Genomic DNA, 18,530 nt, shown 5'->3' with positions numbered 1-18,530 from the left:
CCTGGTACCCCGCAAGGTCCTGATAGCCCCACCAGGAGTGATCACTAAGCATAGAGCCGGGACTAAGCCCTGAGCACTACCGGGCATGGCCAAAAACAAGAAGAAAGGGAGGGAGGGAGGAAATTCAGAGACACAGGACCATGTCTCAGAGATGTTTGTTTTGGGTTTTGAGCTGCACCCAGTGATGCTCAGGGATTACTCCCGGCTCTGTGCTCAGAGGTCTCCTCTGGCATGGCAGGGGAGACCAGGTGGGGAGCTAGATGTTGAATGTAGATCAGCCACATGCGAGGCACGTGTGCTCCCCGCCTTACTATCCCTCAAGCCTTATATTTCTATTGATTTTATGATTCTGCACTCAGGGATCACTCCTGGCAGTGCAGTGCTCCTGGGACTGAGTGCCAGGGGTTGACCCTGGTTTGGCCGTGTGCAAGGCAAGCACCCTACTCTCTGCACTGTTACTCCAGCCCCTAGGTTGGAGTTTATTTTATGCCCAGTTTATTCCTGGGCCCCAGATATTGGGTTCTTCAAGCTTTTCTGTGAAATCTTTTTCTTCTGTGCACGTTTCTCTTTGGATTGAGGGACACATCGCTCTTTCTCAGTAAGGACCATCTCTGTGTGCCAGGACTGGCTCCGCCCATGAGCCTGTACCTTACACAGCTCTTCTGGGATGTTCATGCCTGTGCTTAGCAAGCAGAGACTCTGACTCTAAAACCTGCAGTCAGCTCAATTCTGCATTTTTTAAATTTGTTGTTAAATGATGCCTAATCTTCTGTATTCACGGCAAAGCCTTGCAAGCTCCCCAAGGTGCACTCGATATGCCAAAAACAGTAACAATAACAGGTCTCATTCCCCTGACCCTGAAAGAAGCCTCCAATTGTTGGGAAAGACGAGTAAGGAGAGGCTGCTAAAATTTCAGGGCGGGGACAAATGGAGACATTACTGGCACCCACTCGAGTTAATCGATGAGCAATGGGATGACAGTGATACAGTGAATCTTCTGTATTGAATTCCTTCACACATATCTAAGTGCAAATGTTTAGTTCTAGGCAAATAGATTTACTCATTCTTCTCTAATATTTTACTTGCCACTTTTCTATTTTTGTTTCCTTTGCTTATGCCTCTCCCACTGGCAGTTGTCTCTTCCTTATTCATAACTAGCCTCGTTTAGATCCAGACTCTGCATTTTTAAGTAGGTGCAGCAAGCGTCCTGCATTCCCTTGGGGCCTCCAACCTCGTGTCCAGCCCCACTCTGTGGCCGGGGCCCAGTGCCACCGTTGACACACCAGAAGGACAAACGTGGCTTCTGCCGAATGGCAGCCCTTAGAGATATTTGTTTTTGATTACACACACCCTCGATGGCAACAACAATTGCTCAAGTCTTTTTTTTTTTTTTAAAGTTAACACAATTTGCGTGATTTCATCGATGGGGGGTTTGGGTCAAGTGAATAACACGACCTTGGGGTCCTTGGGGCTGCTACAGAAGAGGAAGCTCCTGTAACTTTTCAGTATAGGTCATCCTCCTGCCCAGTAGCCCCAGTGATGTGGTGCCAGCACCGCAAGAGATGCAGCGTACAGAGGTGCCTCAGTGCTGTCTGGGAAACGCTGTGGTCCTTACGTATGTCTGTGCACCTTCTGTCTTCTGCTCCAGTTTGCCTCTGGGCCACATAAAGTACTGAGCACAGTGCACAGGGATGGGAAAAGTTGTTGCTCCCTGTCGTTTGGGGAGCAACAAAAAGATGTAACACGTCGGTTGCAAGTGCGACCACCGCAGGCTCTAGTCCGGAATATAGATTTCCCACCCCGGGTTGGTGAGATCCACAGGTGCAGAAGTCTGGGGCACCGAGCGCCGTCGCTAGGACAAGGCCACGTGAGGAAGCGAGTGTGTGTGACCTGCCATCTCCTTGTTTCTGCCCCTTGCCAGCTTTGGGTGAACATCGTGAATGGGGACGTGCAGGACGCCACCCGCACGGACCTGTATGAGTATGTCGTCGATTTTCTCACCTACAGCTTGGACCAGGAGCTCGTGTGGAAGTACGCTGACTGGGTCTTACAGAAGAGCCAGGAGGTGGGTGCTGTGTGATTGCGTCCTTTCAGGAGGCGTGACCGGGCAGGCTGGCATGGACAGACTGAGGCTGCACTTGCGATCGGAAAACCAGCCGTGCTTCAGCCTCTCCTCGGCCTATCCCCTTGGAACACACCCTTCCTTCTCTTCCTGCTATTCAGTCTAGGTTCTCAGAGTTTCTGATTTTTTTTTTGCTTTTTGGATCGTACTTGGCGGTGCTCAGGGGTTTACTCCTGGCTCTGCACTCAGGAATTACTCCTGGTAGTGGTCAGAGGACCATATGGGATGCTGGGAATGCAACCTAGGTGTGCCGCGTGCAAGGGAAACGCCCTCCCTGCTGTGCTATCGCTCCAGCCCCGAAGGACACAAAACTTGTACAGGAAAGTAAAGAACAGTGTCCAGCTTGCATTCTTATGATGTTCCTTTTTCTAAAAAAAATTAAAAAGGGGGGAAAAAGCAAGTTTATGGACCCCAGTCTGTAAGCACTTTGGCCTGTGGAAACGTTTTCTGAGGGCTGGAGCGGACTCAGGGTGTTCCCCTTAGAGAGCCGGCCACACCAACAAGTCATGGCCTTTGTCTTTGCTCCCACCGCCCCTGATACAGAAGCTGTGGAGTCTGGAGGGAGGTGGAAGGTGAGGACATGAGCAGGCCTCTGTGGGAGCCTGGGCGGCAAGGGTGGTACTGACCCGCGCTGTGTGGGCTGGTGAGGACAGGGGCAGCATGCCCAGGCAGAGTACTGGAGTGGAGGAAAAGACCCTCACCATTGAGAATAGTTGCATTTCCGGAGCAGTCCTTCGAGAAACAGGCTGAGCTTTCTGATTTTTTTTTTCCTTTTTGGGTCACACCCGGCATTGCACAGGGGTTACTCCTGGCTTTGCACTCAGGAATTACTCCTGGTGGTGCAGGGGACCATATGGGATGCTAGGAATCGAACCCAGGTCGGCTGCATGCAAGGCAAACACCCTACCCGCTATGCTATCGCTCCAGCCCCCAGACTGAGCTTTCTGACGCAGGACCTCAGTGACGTTAGTGTTTGAGACTCTGAATGCCCTTCTAAAGATGGCTGTTACAGAAGAAGAAAGACATACAGGATGTGCTCGCTTATCTATGGAATTCAGACTACTGGGTGAGGAAACAAAGGGGGATCTGTAGATTATCCTCCCCAGTGTTCAGAGGAGAGACAGACAGAAAAGGAAAGCAATCAAGGGGGAAGAAGAGAACTAGAAGTAATGGGTAAGTAGGCATCAGGGCTTCAGTTATACCAGTGATATGAGTGAAGGGGTCAGCCATAGACCCAACACACAGATTCAACAGAACTAAAAACATGAGACCGAAGCAGCAACCCCTGAAACTTTGTGATGTGCCTGTCAAGTTGACAGGTGGGAGGGAGTACGGGTTGGGATGGGGAGGGAATCTGGAAACACTGGTGGAGGGATGGGTGTTGAATTATATGCCTAAAACGCAACTACCAATAACTTTGTAAATCATGGCTCTTTAATAAAATTTAAAAATTTAAAATGACTTTTAGTGCAGCCCCATCTCTACCGTTCTGAAGATGGCTCTCCGTGTGGTGCCCTTGTTGTCCTTCTAAAGCTTCTCATCCAGTGCCTTTTATGGGATGATGATGCTGACTCTGGACACATACATTAGTAGCTGCCAGCCCTCCAGACACCTGCAGCATGGCCCAGCACTGCCAGCAGCCCGAGATCTCCCAGTCCTGGCCAGAGGACAAGTGTCCCCTCTCTGAAATGTCACAGCAGCCCACCAGGCGGGGACTGCTTAGAGAGGACAAGACGGGCCCCAAGCATTTAAGAGTATTGCCTAATGGGGCTGGTGTGATAGCACAGTGGGTTGGGCGTTTGCCTTGCACGCGGCTGACCCGGGTTGGATTCCCAGCATCCCATATGGTCCCCCGAGCACTGCCAGGAGTAATTCCTGAGTGCAGAGCCAGGAGTAACCCCTGTGCATCGCTGGGTGTGACCCAGAAAAGCTTAAAAAAAAAAAAAAAGAGAGTATTGCCTAAGCGTTTTGTTGATTGGTAGAGCAAAGACACTAACTTGCCCAAAGAAATCAAAATTTGTAAATTGTGCGAGCTGGACTGTTTTCTCCTCACTCGTGGGGTGACAAGCACATGAGTGTGGCTGTGTGTTCACGGAACATGGCACTAAGGTGCCTCGGGGAAGACCATGGGGACTTGGAAGAGGACCTGCGGGTCCCTTTGGCATGGGAGCAAAACCCAGAAAGTTATTGGTGACTCAATCTGGGTTTTGTCCGGGTAATCCACAGAATCGATGCTGGTGTTTTTTTGTTTTTTGTTTTTTTTTCTTTTTTGGTCACACCTGGCGATGCATAGGGGTTACTTCTGGCTCTGGACTCAGGAATTACTTCTGGCGGTGCTCAGGGGAAGGATGCTGGGGATCAAACCCGGGTTGGCCGCGTGCAAGGCAAACGCCCTACCCGCTGTGCTATCACTCCAGCCCCGATGCCGGTGTTTTGAGAACTGAGTTCACCCATTTTTTTCTATTGTCCGCTTCACAATGTCTTCCACTTATCATTCAGCGACTGTCCTTGGTCTTGGACGATCTTAATATCACCGCCTTGTTGCTTTGGGGGGTTGACAAAAACAGCTGCCAGCGAATGCTCTGAGTGCCAATCCCCAGCCCTCTGAAGAGTGAAGCCCGCAGGTGTGGGGGGAAGGTGTCGTAGAGTTTACACCTGCTTTTGCTGCTCCGGGGTCTCTCATTGCGCCTCACAGCGCTGTGCGTCTGTGGCACTGGGTGGCTTTGACAGAGTTCTCTTCTCAGATCACGAGTGTGCGGTTGGCACAGGGACGGCCAGGTGCTTCAAAGGCTTCCTGATGAGCGTGCTGCTTTTCTTTCAGGTCGGAGTGAAAGTGTTCACTGAGAGACCGTTGGATGAACAGCAGAACAGCTTCAATCCCAACGACATCATCACTTGCCTTAACAAGTACCCCAAAGCCCTTGTCAAGTATCTGGAGCATCTAGTTATGGACCAGAGACTACAGGTGAAGACTCGTACATAGGTGAAGAGTGGTACATAGGCGGCAAGTGCCGAGGAGAGGGTGTGGGCTGCAGGCCTTTGGTGGTGGTGGGGGCGGGTGCTGCAGAGATGGAATCTGACCCGGCACCAGCATGCAGTGGGCGCTAAGGGCAGGTCTGCTGGGCGGCTGGGACTGGGGGGAGGGCCGCTGTAGGCCTTGATCCTCCGCCCCTGGTCCATGCTGCTGGGGTTTTTTTCTCCTTCCTAGAGGACGTGAGAGAAGCCACCCCTTTTTGGAGGATGCAGGCCTAAGCCCTTGACTGTCTCGTCTTAAAAAAAAAACAAAAAACTCGAGGTGATCCCTTTTCAGGTTTCCCGGCTTGTGTGTGTTTCCAGTGCCCCCAGTGGACCCCCCCCAGAAGGGCGTGCGAGGCCTTGCACAGTTGCGTTGTGGGTGCTGAGCCCGGCGCTTCCGGCTGGCAAACGCTGTGTGTGTGCTTGGGTCTCCTGCAGAGGGAAGAGTTCCACACGCGCCTCGCGCTCCTCTACCTAGACCAGGTGCTGCAGCAGCGGCCCCCGGACGGCGGCCACGGGGCCGAGGCCCCCGAGGTGCAGAAGAAGCTCCGCCTCCTGCTCCAGAGATCCGACCTGTACCGAGTCCACTTTCTGCTAGGTGAGGGGCCCCCCCGAGAGGCAAGGGGCAGGGAAGACGGGGGCTGGGCTCAGGGGTGTGTCCACAGGTGGGAGCTGGATGCCTGGTGTGGGGGAGGGGAATGGGGGGTTTGGGTACAGCGTTTTGTGCTTGCTTTACAGAGGCCTTTTCCTGGTGGCCCAGCACAGCCCTGGCTGAGGTGGGGAGGCGTGTTTGTCAGTGTGTGTGTGTGTGTGTGTGTGTGTGTGTGTGTGTGTGTGTGTGAGAGCTTGTATGTCTGTGTTTGTGTATATGGGATGTGTATGTGTGAGTTTTGAATGTTACTGTGTGTGACTAAGTCTATGTCTGTCTGTGCGTGTGAGTGTGTGACTGTGTCTGTGAGTGTGAGGTTAAGTGCACTTGTGTATGAGTGTGACTCTATGAACATGCTTGAGTGTATTTATCACTGTGTGTGACTGAATATGCAAGTGGGTGTGTGTGCAACTGTGTATTTGAGTGTGGGGGGATCAAACACAAGTCGGCCCCCGTTCTCCCTGGCACTGTGCAGGTCCTCCCCAGCCCTGTCAGGAGTTACCCAGAGTGCAGCTGGGCTCAGGTGTTGCCCCGCACCGCAACCCCAATAAGAAAAAGTACATACAGCGCCTGTTCTAGCCAAGAAATGTTATACAGGGAAAACAAATAGCGGTGGGTTAGCTGGAGCACCAGATTGTGGCTCTAGCTGTCTCACATGAGCCTTTGCCTGTTTTGTTGTTACCATGGCTGTTGCTGCTATTTGGGGACCATACCTGGCCGGGCTTGAGGCCCTGCCAAGGGGGGACCCTCTGGTTACTAGGAGCTCCCCCAGACAGAGCCGACGCTGCAGCCCTCTGAGCTCCCGGCCATTCTGTTCCTTCCATTCCTTCTGCCCACTCTTAATTTCTTTCGAATTTAATTTTAAGGTTTAATTTTATTCTTGGCTTATGATACTATTAGCAGTGTGTTTTCAGGGACATAGTCCCAGCACTACGCCCATCACAGTGCACCCATCTCCCTCCCTTCCCTCTGGAGTCCCTCAAAACCCCCAACTCAGTTGTGTGGGTCAGTTCCCAGCGATGTTGCCTTTGCTTCTTTGTTGCTACTACCTTGCTGCGTCCTTTCTCATATTCTGCCTTTGAGAGGGACCATCCCGCATCAGTCCCTTGCCTTCTGCCTGACTTCCCTCAGCGCGGTCGCCTCTAGTTCCTCCCGTGTTGCTGCAAATTCCCCCTGCTGTAAAGCATGCGGGGTGCAGGAACTGGACTCCTACCCAACTAGGAAGGCGAGCCACGGGGCCGCCAGTGGGGGAGGGGGTGAGCAGGGGGCAGGCAGCAGGCCCCCTCCCCCGCTCTGTGCCAGGCGCGGCTGCTCACGGGCTTGTGCCCCTCGCAGAGCGGGTGCGCGGCGCCGGGCTGCCCCTGGAGCGCGCCATCCTGCACGGGAAGCTGGAGGAGCACGCCGAGGCGCTGCGCATCCTGGCGCTGGAGCTGCAGGATTTCACGGCGGCCGAGGACTACTGCACGTGGCGCTCGGAGGGCCGCGACGCCGCCTACCGCCAGCGCCTCTTCCACTCGCTGCTCAGCCTCTACCTGGGCGCCGAGCAGTCCGTGGCCGCCGCCGACCTCCTGAACCGCCACGCGGCCGAGTTCGACGCGGCGCAGGTGCTGCCGCAGCTGCCGGGCACGTGGTCGGTGCAGCTGCTCTGCCCGTTCCTGATGGGCGCCGTTCGGGACAGCGTGCACAGCGGCAGGAACGCACAAGTCGCCGTGGGCCTGGCCCGCGCCGAGAACCGGCTCTACAAGTACGAGAAGGTGAGCAGTGGGTAGTGCCTGCGGGGGCCTCACCTCTCCCGGAAATATGTTCCTTCTCCTTTGCTTTCAGTGTGGGCCCCCTGGTGTCGACTGTCCCAGCTTCCCAGGGAGACCACCGCTGTCCCCGGGGCACCTTTTCCCCTTTGCACTTCAAAGCACGCACATGGGGCAACCTCACTTGGGTGTCTTGGTTTGGGGGTCACCCCCAGCAGCACTCAGGGCTGACTCTGGGCTCTGCTCTCAGGAGTTACTCCTGGCCGTGCTCCAGGTGTTGGGGAGGCCTGCTGGCGTCTCCCAGAATTGGAGGCACAAGAAGTGACAGACATGGGGAGAGTTAAAGATGAGAGACAGATTTATTCTCACACACTTGCGAGCACTACGGGCTCGCAAAGCCAAGAGACCTAGAGCCTCGAACATTTGCCAGGCGGTCTGTTTATACCTTGAGCCCCCATTCCATACCCGAATACACCTCACCCCTTCCCAGAATCTAGGCATGTGTACAGAAGCAAATCAGGGGGCCAGAGTGATAGTATAGTGAATAGGGCATTTGCCTTGCACACCACCGACCTGGATTCGATCCCCGGTGTCCCATATGGTCCCCCGAGCACCACCAGGAGTAATTCCTGAATGCAGAGCCAGGAGTTACCCCCTGTGCATCGCCAGGTATGACCCAAAAAGAAAAAAAAAAAACAGAAGCAAATCAGTTGGTTCCTCTAACTTCTTATTCTCAAAAATTACAGCTGGCAACAGCTAGCTTCCATCCCATTACAGCGGTTCCTGCAGGCTCAGTCTGTCCTGACCCGGCAGCGGGTGGGGAGGCGAGTCTAGGTGGTTGGGCCTGCCGCCTCCCTGGGCTTGAATCAGCCCTCCATCCTCCATACACAGGGATCAAGGAGTCCGGTTCGGCTGTGTGCCAGGGCCAGCACCCTCCCCGCTGTACTCGGGCACGTAACACCACACTGTGTGCACTGGCCACTGGGCCCTGCCTCACCTCCCCAGGTCCTTTCATCCGGGCCACAGCCTGGTGCGGCAGCCACGAGTGCCACATTCCACCCAAGGAAGCAGGCATGGAACAGGCTCTCCCTCACTCTGGTTGGTTCCTTGAGGCTGGGGGCTGGGGGGGCTGTGCAACCAGGGTGTGGTCCCCAGAGCCCAGGCTGCCTGCTGGGACTGTTCCGGAGTGAAAAGACTTGAGGATCTCACTAAGTTACTCTTCAGTCCCTCCGGTAAGGGTTACCTGGGTAAGTGGTTCAGAGAAACCTCACCTCCCCCAGCCCACCGCCAGGATTTTATGCGGATGGTCTTGCAGCAGTGCCCTGGGGGCACAGAGGCCACTCCTGCTCACACTTGGCCCTGGGGCCCTGAGGCTGAGCAGTGCTGGGGCCTGCTGGCCTTGTCCTGGGGCGCTTGGCCTGTGCTCCCACCCTCTGGCCGTCGCCCTGGCTTCGGAAGGGCGTTTTAGCCTGAGAGCCTGAGTGCTCCTTACCACACAGAGACCAGTGGAGTCTCCGTATGCGCAGTTTCCTTATTTACTTTAAAAGAAACGAACCCGGGGCTGGAGTGATTTAGTACAGCGGGTAGGGCACTTGCTTTGCGTGCAGCTGACATGGGATCAATCCTTGGCACTCTATGGCCCTTGGATACCAGGAGTGACCCCCGAGTGCAGAACCAGGAGTGAGCCCCAAGTACTGCCAGGTATGGGAACAAAATCCATCAGGAAGGTGCCACTCAGTTCCCCTGGCAGGACCCTGGCGCCTGCTTAATGGGAAGGCCGGGGGGTGAGTCTGCATCCCTGTTCCACTCAGCATTGCCTGACTTGTTGCGATAGTAGGCCTGCCCCCCTTCCTTACAGGTAGGAGGTGAGAGAGCATTTGACAGCAGATCCTGTTTGGCCATGCCATGGTTAGATAAGCAGTCATCACTTTCTGTGGAGTAAGAAAGCAGTGTTGTCGCTTTTCATACTTCTTTAGTTACCAATGATGTTTTTATATTTATACGGATATTTTGCTTCGAGAAGTTGTTATTAAAATATTGATACCACTGCTGGGAATATATCCCAGAGAAGCAAAAAAGTATAGTCGAAATGACATCTGCACTTATATGTTCATCGCAGCACTGTTTACAATAGCCAGAATCTGGAAAAAAACCCGAGTGCCCTAGAACAGATGACTGGTTGAAGAAGCTTTGGTACATCTATACAATGGAATACTATGCAGCTGTTAGAAAAAATGAAGTCATGAACTTTGCATATAAGTGGATCAGCATGGAAAGTATCATGCTAAGTGAAATGAGTCAGAAAGAGAGAGACAGACATAGAAAGATTGCACTCATCTGTGGAATATAGAATAACAGAGTAGGAGACTAACACCCAAGAATAGTAGAAATAAGTACCAGGAGGTTGACTCCATGGCTTAGAAGCTGGCCTCGAATTCTGGGAAGAGGGCAACTCAGATAGAGAAGGGAGCACCAAGCAAAATGTGGTTGGAAGCCATGTGGGGGAAGGGTGATGCGTGCTGAATGTAGACTAGAGACTGAACACAACGGCCACTCAACATCTTTATTGCAAGCCACAACATCTAATTAGAGAGAGAGAACAAAAGGGAATACCCTGCCACAGTGACAGGGTGGGGTGGGGGGGAGATGGGATTGGGGAGGGTAGGAGGGATGCTGGGTTTATTTGTGGTGGAGAATGGGCACTGGTGAAGGGATGGGTTCTCAAACTTTGTATGAGGGAAACATGAGCACAAAAATGTATAAATCTGTAACTGTACCCTCGTGGTGATTCACTTATTAAAAAATAAATAAAAATAAATAAAATAAAATAAAAGAATGTGAAAATAAAATAAAATACTGATCTGGGGCCAGGGACATAGTACAGCATATATAAGGTGTTGCCTTGCGTGCAGCTGAGTCTGATTCAATCCTGGCACCACATAGGGTCCTCCAAGTCCTGCCAGGAGTAATTCCTGAGCCCTTAACCAACACCAGGTGTAGCCCCAAAATAACAACAAACAAAATTCTTTATCAATAATAATTCATGGGACAACATATGTGAGCTCAGAAAAACCTGAATGACTATTGTTAACTAGCAAAAAATCAGCCAAATTAATTGTCAAGATTCAGTTGACTTTAGTTAGGCAGCACCCTAACTAGATAAACACACAGGAAGGCCCTACAGAAAGGTGTTCAGAATGAAAGGGGTTTTCAAGGATAGTAGAGATGAGGACCAGGAGGATTGCTCCACGGCTTAAAGCCGGCCTCACATGCTGGGGAAAAGGCAGCTCAGATAGAGAAGGGACCACCAAGTAAAGGATCCTTGGAGGGCTTGCTCGGGATGGGAGATGTGTGCTGAAAGTAGACTATACACTGAGCATGATGGCCACTTAATACCCGTATTGCAAACCACAACACCCTAAAGGAGAGAGAGTAAAAGGGAATTGCCTGCCACAGAGGCACGGGGGGGAGGGATACTGGAAACTTTGGTGGTGGGGAATGGGCACTGGTGGAGGGATGGGCACTTGGTCATTGTATGACGGAAATGTACGCATGAAAGTTTGTAAGTCTGTAACTACCTCATGGTGATTCACTTAAAAAAATAATAATAATTAGGAAAAAACAGAATGAAAGGGTTTTTAGGCAGGAGAGGGGCAAGGGAAGAGAAGTGGGGATTGCTTCAGGCTTAGGGAGTGACTTTTTTTTTAAATTTTGGGCACTGTGGTCTGTAAACCATTATTAGTAGGGTTTCACGCATGAACTGTTCTTGCACTGAACCCTCCACCTGGTGTCCATTTCTATCCATTATTGCTCAGGGCCCTTCTCCCACCCTCCCCAGCCCCTTGGTACTGAAGACCACCTCTCTGTTGCGTTTGGTCCTTCTGTAGTCCCCCTGTTCTGTTTCTTCATAGCCGCATATAAGAGCACACGGCTGACCCGGGTTCTATCCCTGGCATTCCATATGGCCCCCCCAACACTGCCAGGAGTGATTTGAGTGCAGAGCCAGGAGTAACCCCTGAGCATCTCTGGATATGACCCAAAGAAGCGGGGGGGTGGGGGGGAAGAGAGAGAGAGAGGGGGAGAGAGAGAGAAAGAGAGAGAGAGAGAGAGAGAGAGAGAGAGAGAGAGAGAGAGAGAGAGAGAGAGGAGAGAGAGATCATTGTTTGTTTCTTTTCTTGCAGATGAAGCTGAAAGGAAGCTCAGTTCGGCTCTCAGACAAAAAGCTTTGCCAGATGTGCCAGAATCCCTTTTGTGAGCCCGTGTTTGTCAGATACCCTAACGGTGGCCTTGTGCATACCCATTGTGCGGCTGGCAGACACCGGAGCCCCAGCCCCCCCACCCCTGGCCCTCGGACTTGAAGCAGCCCGCCAGGGCGCTGGGGGTCCCACGTTCTTCACCGAGCTGACAGGGTGCAGAGAGCAGAGTCAGGGCAGCCTGGGCCCATCAGGACAGAGAGATGGCACGTCCGGGTGCTGCCCGTAGCTCCACACTGAATGTAAACGCACAACCACCTCCCCCTCCACCACCTCCCCAGGGAGACGGCAGGAGGGGGCATCCACAGAGCCCAGCTGCCGCCCAGCAGGACGTGCGCCTGCACATGTGACCGACCGCCCTAGCCCTGCCTCCAGGTTCCTGTTCATTTGCACTGGAAACGTCGATGGCCAGCGACGAGGCCCTCTCCTCTGTCCCCCCTCCTGGCCCCCTCCCCCCTTCCGTGAGCCTGGGGCTGCCTCTCCTGCAGATGCTTCCACCCACTCTGCTCACACCACACCCCTCCTGCATCCCCAGAGACTGACCACAGCACTCCCCGTTGGGCTGGTGGCTGTGCCTAGCCGCCTTGCAGGTGGCCCTGGGGCCAGGGAGAGCAGCTGCCCCACCAGGGGGAGGGGGTGGGATGAGAACCCTGAGGGGTGAGGCGCACCGTCTTACCATCTACTGATCCCAAACTCCACAGTGAACACGTTCACTCAGCATCACCTTGGTCATCTGTCCTAGTTAGGGGACTCAGTATGTCATGTTCCGGAGGGAGGGACTTTTTTTTTTTTTCTTTTCATTACAACGCTACCTTCCGTTCAACACTTGGGGAATGAAAAGGGAAATGTTTCGAGCACAAATATGTGGATTTCAGGAGCAGTGTGAGCAAGGCGCAGGGCAGGGGGATGGCTGCCAGTGTCTGTCCCCAGGGACATCCTGCCTGGCAGCCACTGCCCACGCCTGTGGGGGAGCCCCACCCTTGGCCTTACCTCCCTGCACTTTACATGCCTGGTCCCGCAGATCCTGAAGACATAGGAAAATGCCTCTTGTGCATCCCTGTTCAGGGACTGATTTTATGTTACACTGCCCTCTGAATTTTTTCATTGTGATTCTCAATTCTCTTAGGAACAGACAAGAAAGACACTGGTCATCTTCATCGTCGATCTCAACCCCACCCCCCAACACACACACACACACACACACACAACACTCACACTAGCCTTGGCAGGCAAGCATTTGTTCTGCAGTTCTGGCCTGAGCCTTACTGAGTGGGGAAGCACATTGTCGTTTCTTTGAAAAATCTATTTCTGTACCAGTAATGGTCAGTGTTCTTCCTTTGGAGACTCAGGATGGGCCAAGAGGGCAGAGCCATCCGTGCATTCTTTGAAATATGTGTCGCAGTTGTCTGAAGAAGAAATGAAGACATTTCCCTTGAAATCGCCTATCTGCCATGTCAGTTGTCTGACTTTCCAAGCCTGCTCAAATTGTATGTGCCCTGTGAATGACTTAGGGAACGATGGTGTGACGGTGTATATTATCATTCCAACTTGTGCGTTTGAATGAACTTTTCAAAGAACAAGTTACCAGTAATGCAATATTGCACTTTTTAAAGCACTGTTTCTCTGTATACAAAATGGGTAAAAATCTTTTAAAAGCCTTGTGATTGCTCATTCCTAACTTTGGGACAGAACTCTCTCTCTCTCTCTCTCTCTCTCTCTCTCTCTCTCTCTCTCTCTCTCTCTCTCTCTCTCTCTCTCTCTCTCTCCTCTCTCTCTCTCCCTCTCCCTCTCCCTCTCCCTCTCTTTCCCTTTCTCTCTCTCCATTGATCAATATTTCAAAATATTTGTTATCCTTAGAATAATGAGAATTAAAGCTAATTTTCCACTTGTACCAAATCTTAACATAGAGGACAGAATGACACTGCAGAACTGACCCCTCTGTTTCAAGACCATACCTTTCTCAGACTCTTACTAAGTCCCTTTTTCAAATATTTTTGAAGAAATACATGTTTCTTTCTAAAGCCTGCTGTTTTGTGACTGTGTGCATTGAATAAAGCAATTGGAACCATCACTCCGCCCTTTTCCCCCTCCCTCATTAGCCTCAGTGGAACCATTCTGGTTAAAGCAGCATGAACTGATCTCATCGGCAGTGACATTCTGTACTGTTTCAGTTTCCTACTGTTGCCTTTCTGGTATGAGCGCAGCAGTGTTAGGGCTCAGACAGACCCACTCAAGCCTACGGGCGTGGTGAGTCTATGCTGACTGCAGGGCCGGTAGCAGTACTCGGTCGAAATCTGCCATCCTGACTTTCTTACTCCCTTACAGGGATTTTTGTCCTAGCATCTTGACCCTCTGCCCTTGTTTGCGTCCCAAATATACAAATTGTACAGATATAAACATGATGGTTTTATTAAAATTCTTTTAATACTTTGTTTTCTGTCATTTTCAAATACAGTGTCGGCAAAGCCATGGTTGATTCTGAGAACCTAATCTAAGGGGTCCTGACTCATTGTAGTCAGCACCTAAGTCAGCACCTACAGAAGACTGCCCCCTTGGGTACTGACTCTAACTTCCCACTTCTGATTTCACGGCCCCACCTTTTTTATAAGGTGTCCCTGGCATTAGTTGCTTAGACCCATCATGCCCTGAAGAATTTAGCAAAGATTATTTCAGATTACTTATGCCTTTGCCTTTTAACTGAATAAAAAATCCCCTGCGGATCCACTGCCCCTGGGTTTTCAGCCTCACCTTTTACTTTTTTAGTCTCACCTGTCTTTTTTTTTTTTTTCTTTTGGGCCACACCTGGCAATGCACGGGGGTTACTCCTGGCTTTGCACTCAGGAATTCTCCTGGTGTTGCTCAGGGGACCATATGGGAATGGGAATCGAACCCGGGTCGGCCATGTGCAAGGCAAACGCCCTACCCGCTGTGCTACCAGCCCCCTCACCTCCGTCTTTTAGAGCCCGGCTCACAATAGGTTGTTGAGAAGTTCCATCCTGTGGAATGAATTTCATGGGACTTCACATGTTCTTTCATTCCTGGCTCTTTCCCAGCCAAGGGGAAGCCTGGGTGTGTCCACAGCCAACCCCAGCTGACCCTGACCCTGACCCTGCACTGGTGTGGCCAGGCCAGTCCTTGTGTATGTGTCTTAGTGGTGGGCAGGGGTAGGGGAGCAGAGGGAGGTTCCCGGGGCCTCTTCAAGTAAAAGGCACTGAGGTGCTGGCCCCTGGGGTGATGAGTCCAGCAAGCCCCAGACATCCCTGCCTGGTTTCTCACCAACTATGGGGACAGGAAGCCAGACGCCAGCCCAGGTAAACTATTTTCAGGCTGTGGTGGTGCCACTTTCAAACGATCCTAAAGCAGCAGCTTGAATATCTTTATTCCTGTATCATTGCTATCTGGCCCATTAGCAATTCAAGATGAGAAGCAGGGGCGGTTAGGCTTGCAAACGGTTGGAATGGGTGCAGTGGCTTCACGTTGGCGGGTGGTGGAGAGGGGATGAATTTAAATGGATGCGCTCCCTGTGTGGGTCGGGTCAGAGAGGGCCACCTGACTTGGTGAAATGGACCGTGGCTCGTGGAGGAATAATTAGATATTAACTAATATCCCATTTGCTCATCATTTGATCTGTCAGCCTTAGAGGTTGAAATGAAAATATACAAGATTGTGCCATATGGACTCTGAGACCCTTTCACCTTCTCCAAAGCACTAAATGCCCAGGGAACCTTCTCCAGGCTCATCAATACCTTGTTCGGAAATAAGTACTGGAATTAATGAAGCCTGCTTTTCTTTGGCTTGTAGCTGGGCAGAGGCGACAAATAGCTGTAATAAAGTCTGCCGTCCAGAGTTGTAAATTAGTTCAGTGAGACACGTGACACGAAGGGATGAGTGAGCATCACAGGACACAGCTGATGCTTGAGAGGCAGAAGTTTCCGCTGTGTAACCTCCAGGTGGCTAGGAAATGCCCCGACGGCTCTCTCTGTCTCTCTGTCTCTGTCTTTGTCTCTGTCTCTCCCTTTCTCTTGCCGCCCACGTTGGGTGGACTCGTGCCGCTCCCCCACCCGGTGTGGCCCATGCCATGGACAGATGGAGGAGGAACGGTGGGCCAAACTGGTGAAGATCAGTTGCTGTTTATTCCATTCTCCCCACGCGCCTGTTCCAGTCTCTCTGAGCCCCCTATTCTAGCCTCACACCGCCCCTCATTCCCGTCTCCTTCTGTCTCTCCCACTCATCTCTCCGCGCTCCCTCTCGCAGCCGCGTCTCTCATCTCTCCACGCACCTGCTCCTGCATTCTTCCCCTACATTCTTCTTCTCTCCTTGCTAGTCTCTCTGTACTCCATCTTGCTGCCCTGGTCTCTCTTGTCTCTCTCCAACTCTGTATTGGGGTAGACACCACACCCCATCCAGCAGAAAAATCGACATATCCAAAGTCCTTCCGCTCTAGGGCAAAATAACACTGCTCTCCTTAGTCCAATACCTTAACTAGCGTCTTAATTAATATCTTAATATTAGTTATTTTGTATGGACACAGTAAGAGATACATTGAGCTTGTAGGAAGGCTCTCCTGGGGACATCTGACCACAGACTCAGACTACAGTGCTCAGGCCAGATTAATCTTTCCTAACCCTAGCAGGGTCCTACTCCAGTTATTGATTTTTGGATCATGACAGAATGTGTCCATGACCATGCTCTTAACTTATAGTTAAGTATTATGGCACTTTGACCTGGCCCATTTTGATGCCAGGGTAGCTCATTTGCTTGCCCTTAGTCCTTCCAGTGCGTCGTTGGGACCCTGCTTTTGGGGTACTAGGAAGTAAGGGTAACTGAGGCTTAAGTTGAGAGAACAGATGCCCAGGAGTAAATATTATTCAGAGTCAATTAACTCCTAAGTTACAAAAGCACAGCATTAACTGTCTTCTTGTGTCCATACAGAAAGGACATTGCTCTGAATTAACTGTGCAAAGAACTTAAGGAGAAGAGAAAAGCAACATTTACAAATTAACAGCACAAAGAAAGCGGTTACAAATAAAAACAGAAATGGGAGCACTGTTTTGGGAGTAGCCCAATAAACCTAAGCTCCCTGCAGCAAGTCAGAAAGGACAAACCAATGTTATCCTACACCCACTGACATGACCATGATCCAGGCAAGTTCTGTTTTAGGTCCCATGATGCCACTGGGGCATTGAAGGGGTATGGGTGCCTTTGTGGGTCCTTCTGGCCATTTGCTCCAAGCAGGAAGTCAGCAGATTCATGCCCGGGGTTCAGCCATTTATGCCATTTAGGGGATGGGGGTCTTGATCAGCAGTGCTCAGGAGCCTGCCCTGGCTCTGTCCTCAGCCTGATAGTGCTCAGGGGACTGTGTGGTGCTGGAGATCTAAACCAGGCTGGTGCTTGCAAGGCCAGTGCCTGCCCTCCTGCTCAATCTTGGGCCACCGAGGACAGCATCCAGCACAGAAACTCTTGCCGGGTGGATGCTCAGCATCTCGTGCCTCACAGCGCTGAGTAGAGATGACCTGGGTAGCCAGTACTAGCATCGCCCTGCACAGACGGAGGGATGCTGTGCTGCACGCCCTTGGTAGTGCCACTTTGCCAGTGCCACAGCCCGCAGCATCTCTAACTGTGGCCTTGGTCTTTTCTCCTGTACTGGGCTCCTGAAGCCCACCCTCATTGTTGTTTTGATTTGCATCTCCCTGATGATTAGTGATGTAAAGCATTTTTTCATGTGCCTTTTGACCATTCAAATTTCTTCTTTTATTCATTTCTTCTCCCTGTTTTCTGATGGGGTTGGAGGATTTTCTTCTTGTAAAGTTTTTCTTGTTAAGTTCTACCAGTACCAGTACCTTGTATATCTTTGATATTAACCCCTACCTGAAGGGTATTGGGTGAATAACCTTTCCCATTCTTTAGGCTGGCTTTGTATCTTGATAACTGTTTCTTTTGAGGTGCAGAAGCCTCTTGGTTTAGTGTAATTTTTAAATTTTTTTTATTTTTGGGTCACACCTGGTGATGCACAGGGTTAACTTCTGGCTCATGCACTCAGGAATTACTCCTGGTGGTGCTCAGGGGACCCTATGGAATGCTGGGAATCGAACTCAGGTCAGCCACATGCAAGGCAAGCGCCCTACCCGCTGTGCTATCACTCCAGCCCCTCATCTTTGAAGATACCTTTAGCTTCAATATCATGAAGGGTTTTGCCTGCATTTTCTTACATGCACCTTATGAATTTGGGTCTGATGTTGAGGTATTTTATCTACTTTGCTCTGACTGTGCATGGCATTAGATAGAGGTCTGAGTCCATTTTCTGGCATGGAGCTGTCCGGTTTTCCCAGAACCACTTGTTAAAGAGATTTTCTTTGCTCCATTTCATATCTCATGCCCCCTTATCAAAGATTAAATGATCATATATTTGAGGGTGTATGTCCGAATATTCAACTCTGTTCCATTGGTCTGCAGGTCTATCTTTACTCAGATATCAAGATGTTTTAATTGTTACTGCTTTTGTAATACAGTTTGAAGTTGAGGAAGGTGATGCCTCCCATTTTCTTTTTTCCAAGAATTGCTTTAGCTGTTCATGATGAGTTATTGTTCCAAATGAATTTCAGGAGTGTTTGATCAATTTCTTTGAAAGATGTCATGGATATCCTTATAGGGATCACATTGAACCTGTATAATACTTTCAGTAGTATTGTCATTTTGACAATGTTAAATCTCCTGATCCACAAGAAGGGGATGTTTCCTCGTGT

General features: G+C 51.1%; 1 protein-coding gene across 1 annotated transcript in view; it reads left to right on the top strand.

Annotated features, from left to right (window-relative positions):
- The window catches only part of TGFBRAP1 (transforming growth factor beta receptor associated protein 1), a 35,514-nt gene extending 21,966 nt beyond the window's left edge, over positions 1-13,548 (top strand). Inside the window, exons 8-12 of the mRNA XM_055121994.1 lie at positions 1,922-2,065; positions 4,944-5,087; positions 5,576-5,735; positions 7,122-7,540; positions 11,716-13,548. Coding sequence (XP_054977969.1) covers positions 1,922-2,065; positions 4,944-5,087; positions 5,576-5,735; positions 7,122-7,540; positions 11,716-11,892 — 1,044 coding nt within the window. The 3' untranslated portion in view covers positions 11,893-13,548. The remainder of the gene's footprint in view (positions 1-1,921; positions 2,066-4,943; positions 5,088-5,575; positions 5,736-7,121; positions 7,541-11,715) is intronic.
- Positions 13,549-18,530: the final 4,982 nt, after the last annotated feature.

Source organism: Sorex araneus, chromosome X, assembly GCF_027595985.1.
Source record: "Sorex araneus isolate mSorAra2 chromosome X, mSorAra2.pri, whole genome shotgun sequence".
Lineage (NCBI taxonomy): Eukaryota > Metazoa > Chordata > Mammalia > Eulipotyphla > Soricidae > Sorex > Sorex araneus.
Note: the sequence above shows the minus strand (reverse complement) of the source record. Positions and strands in the feature narration are given on the sequence as shown.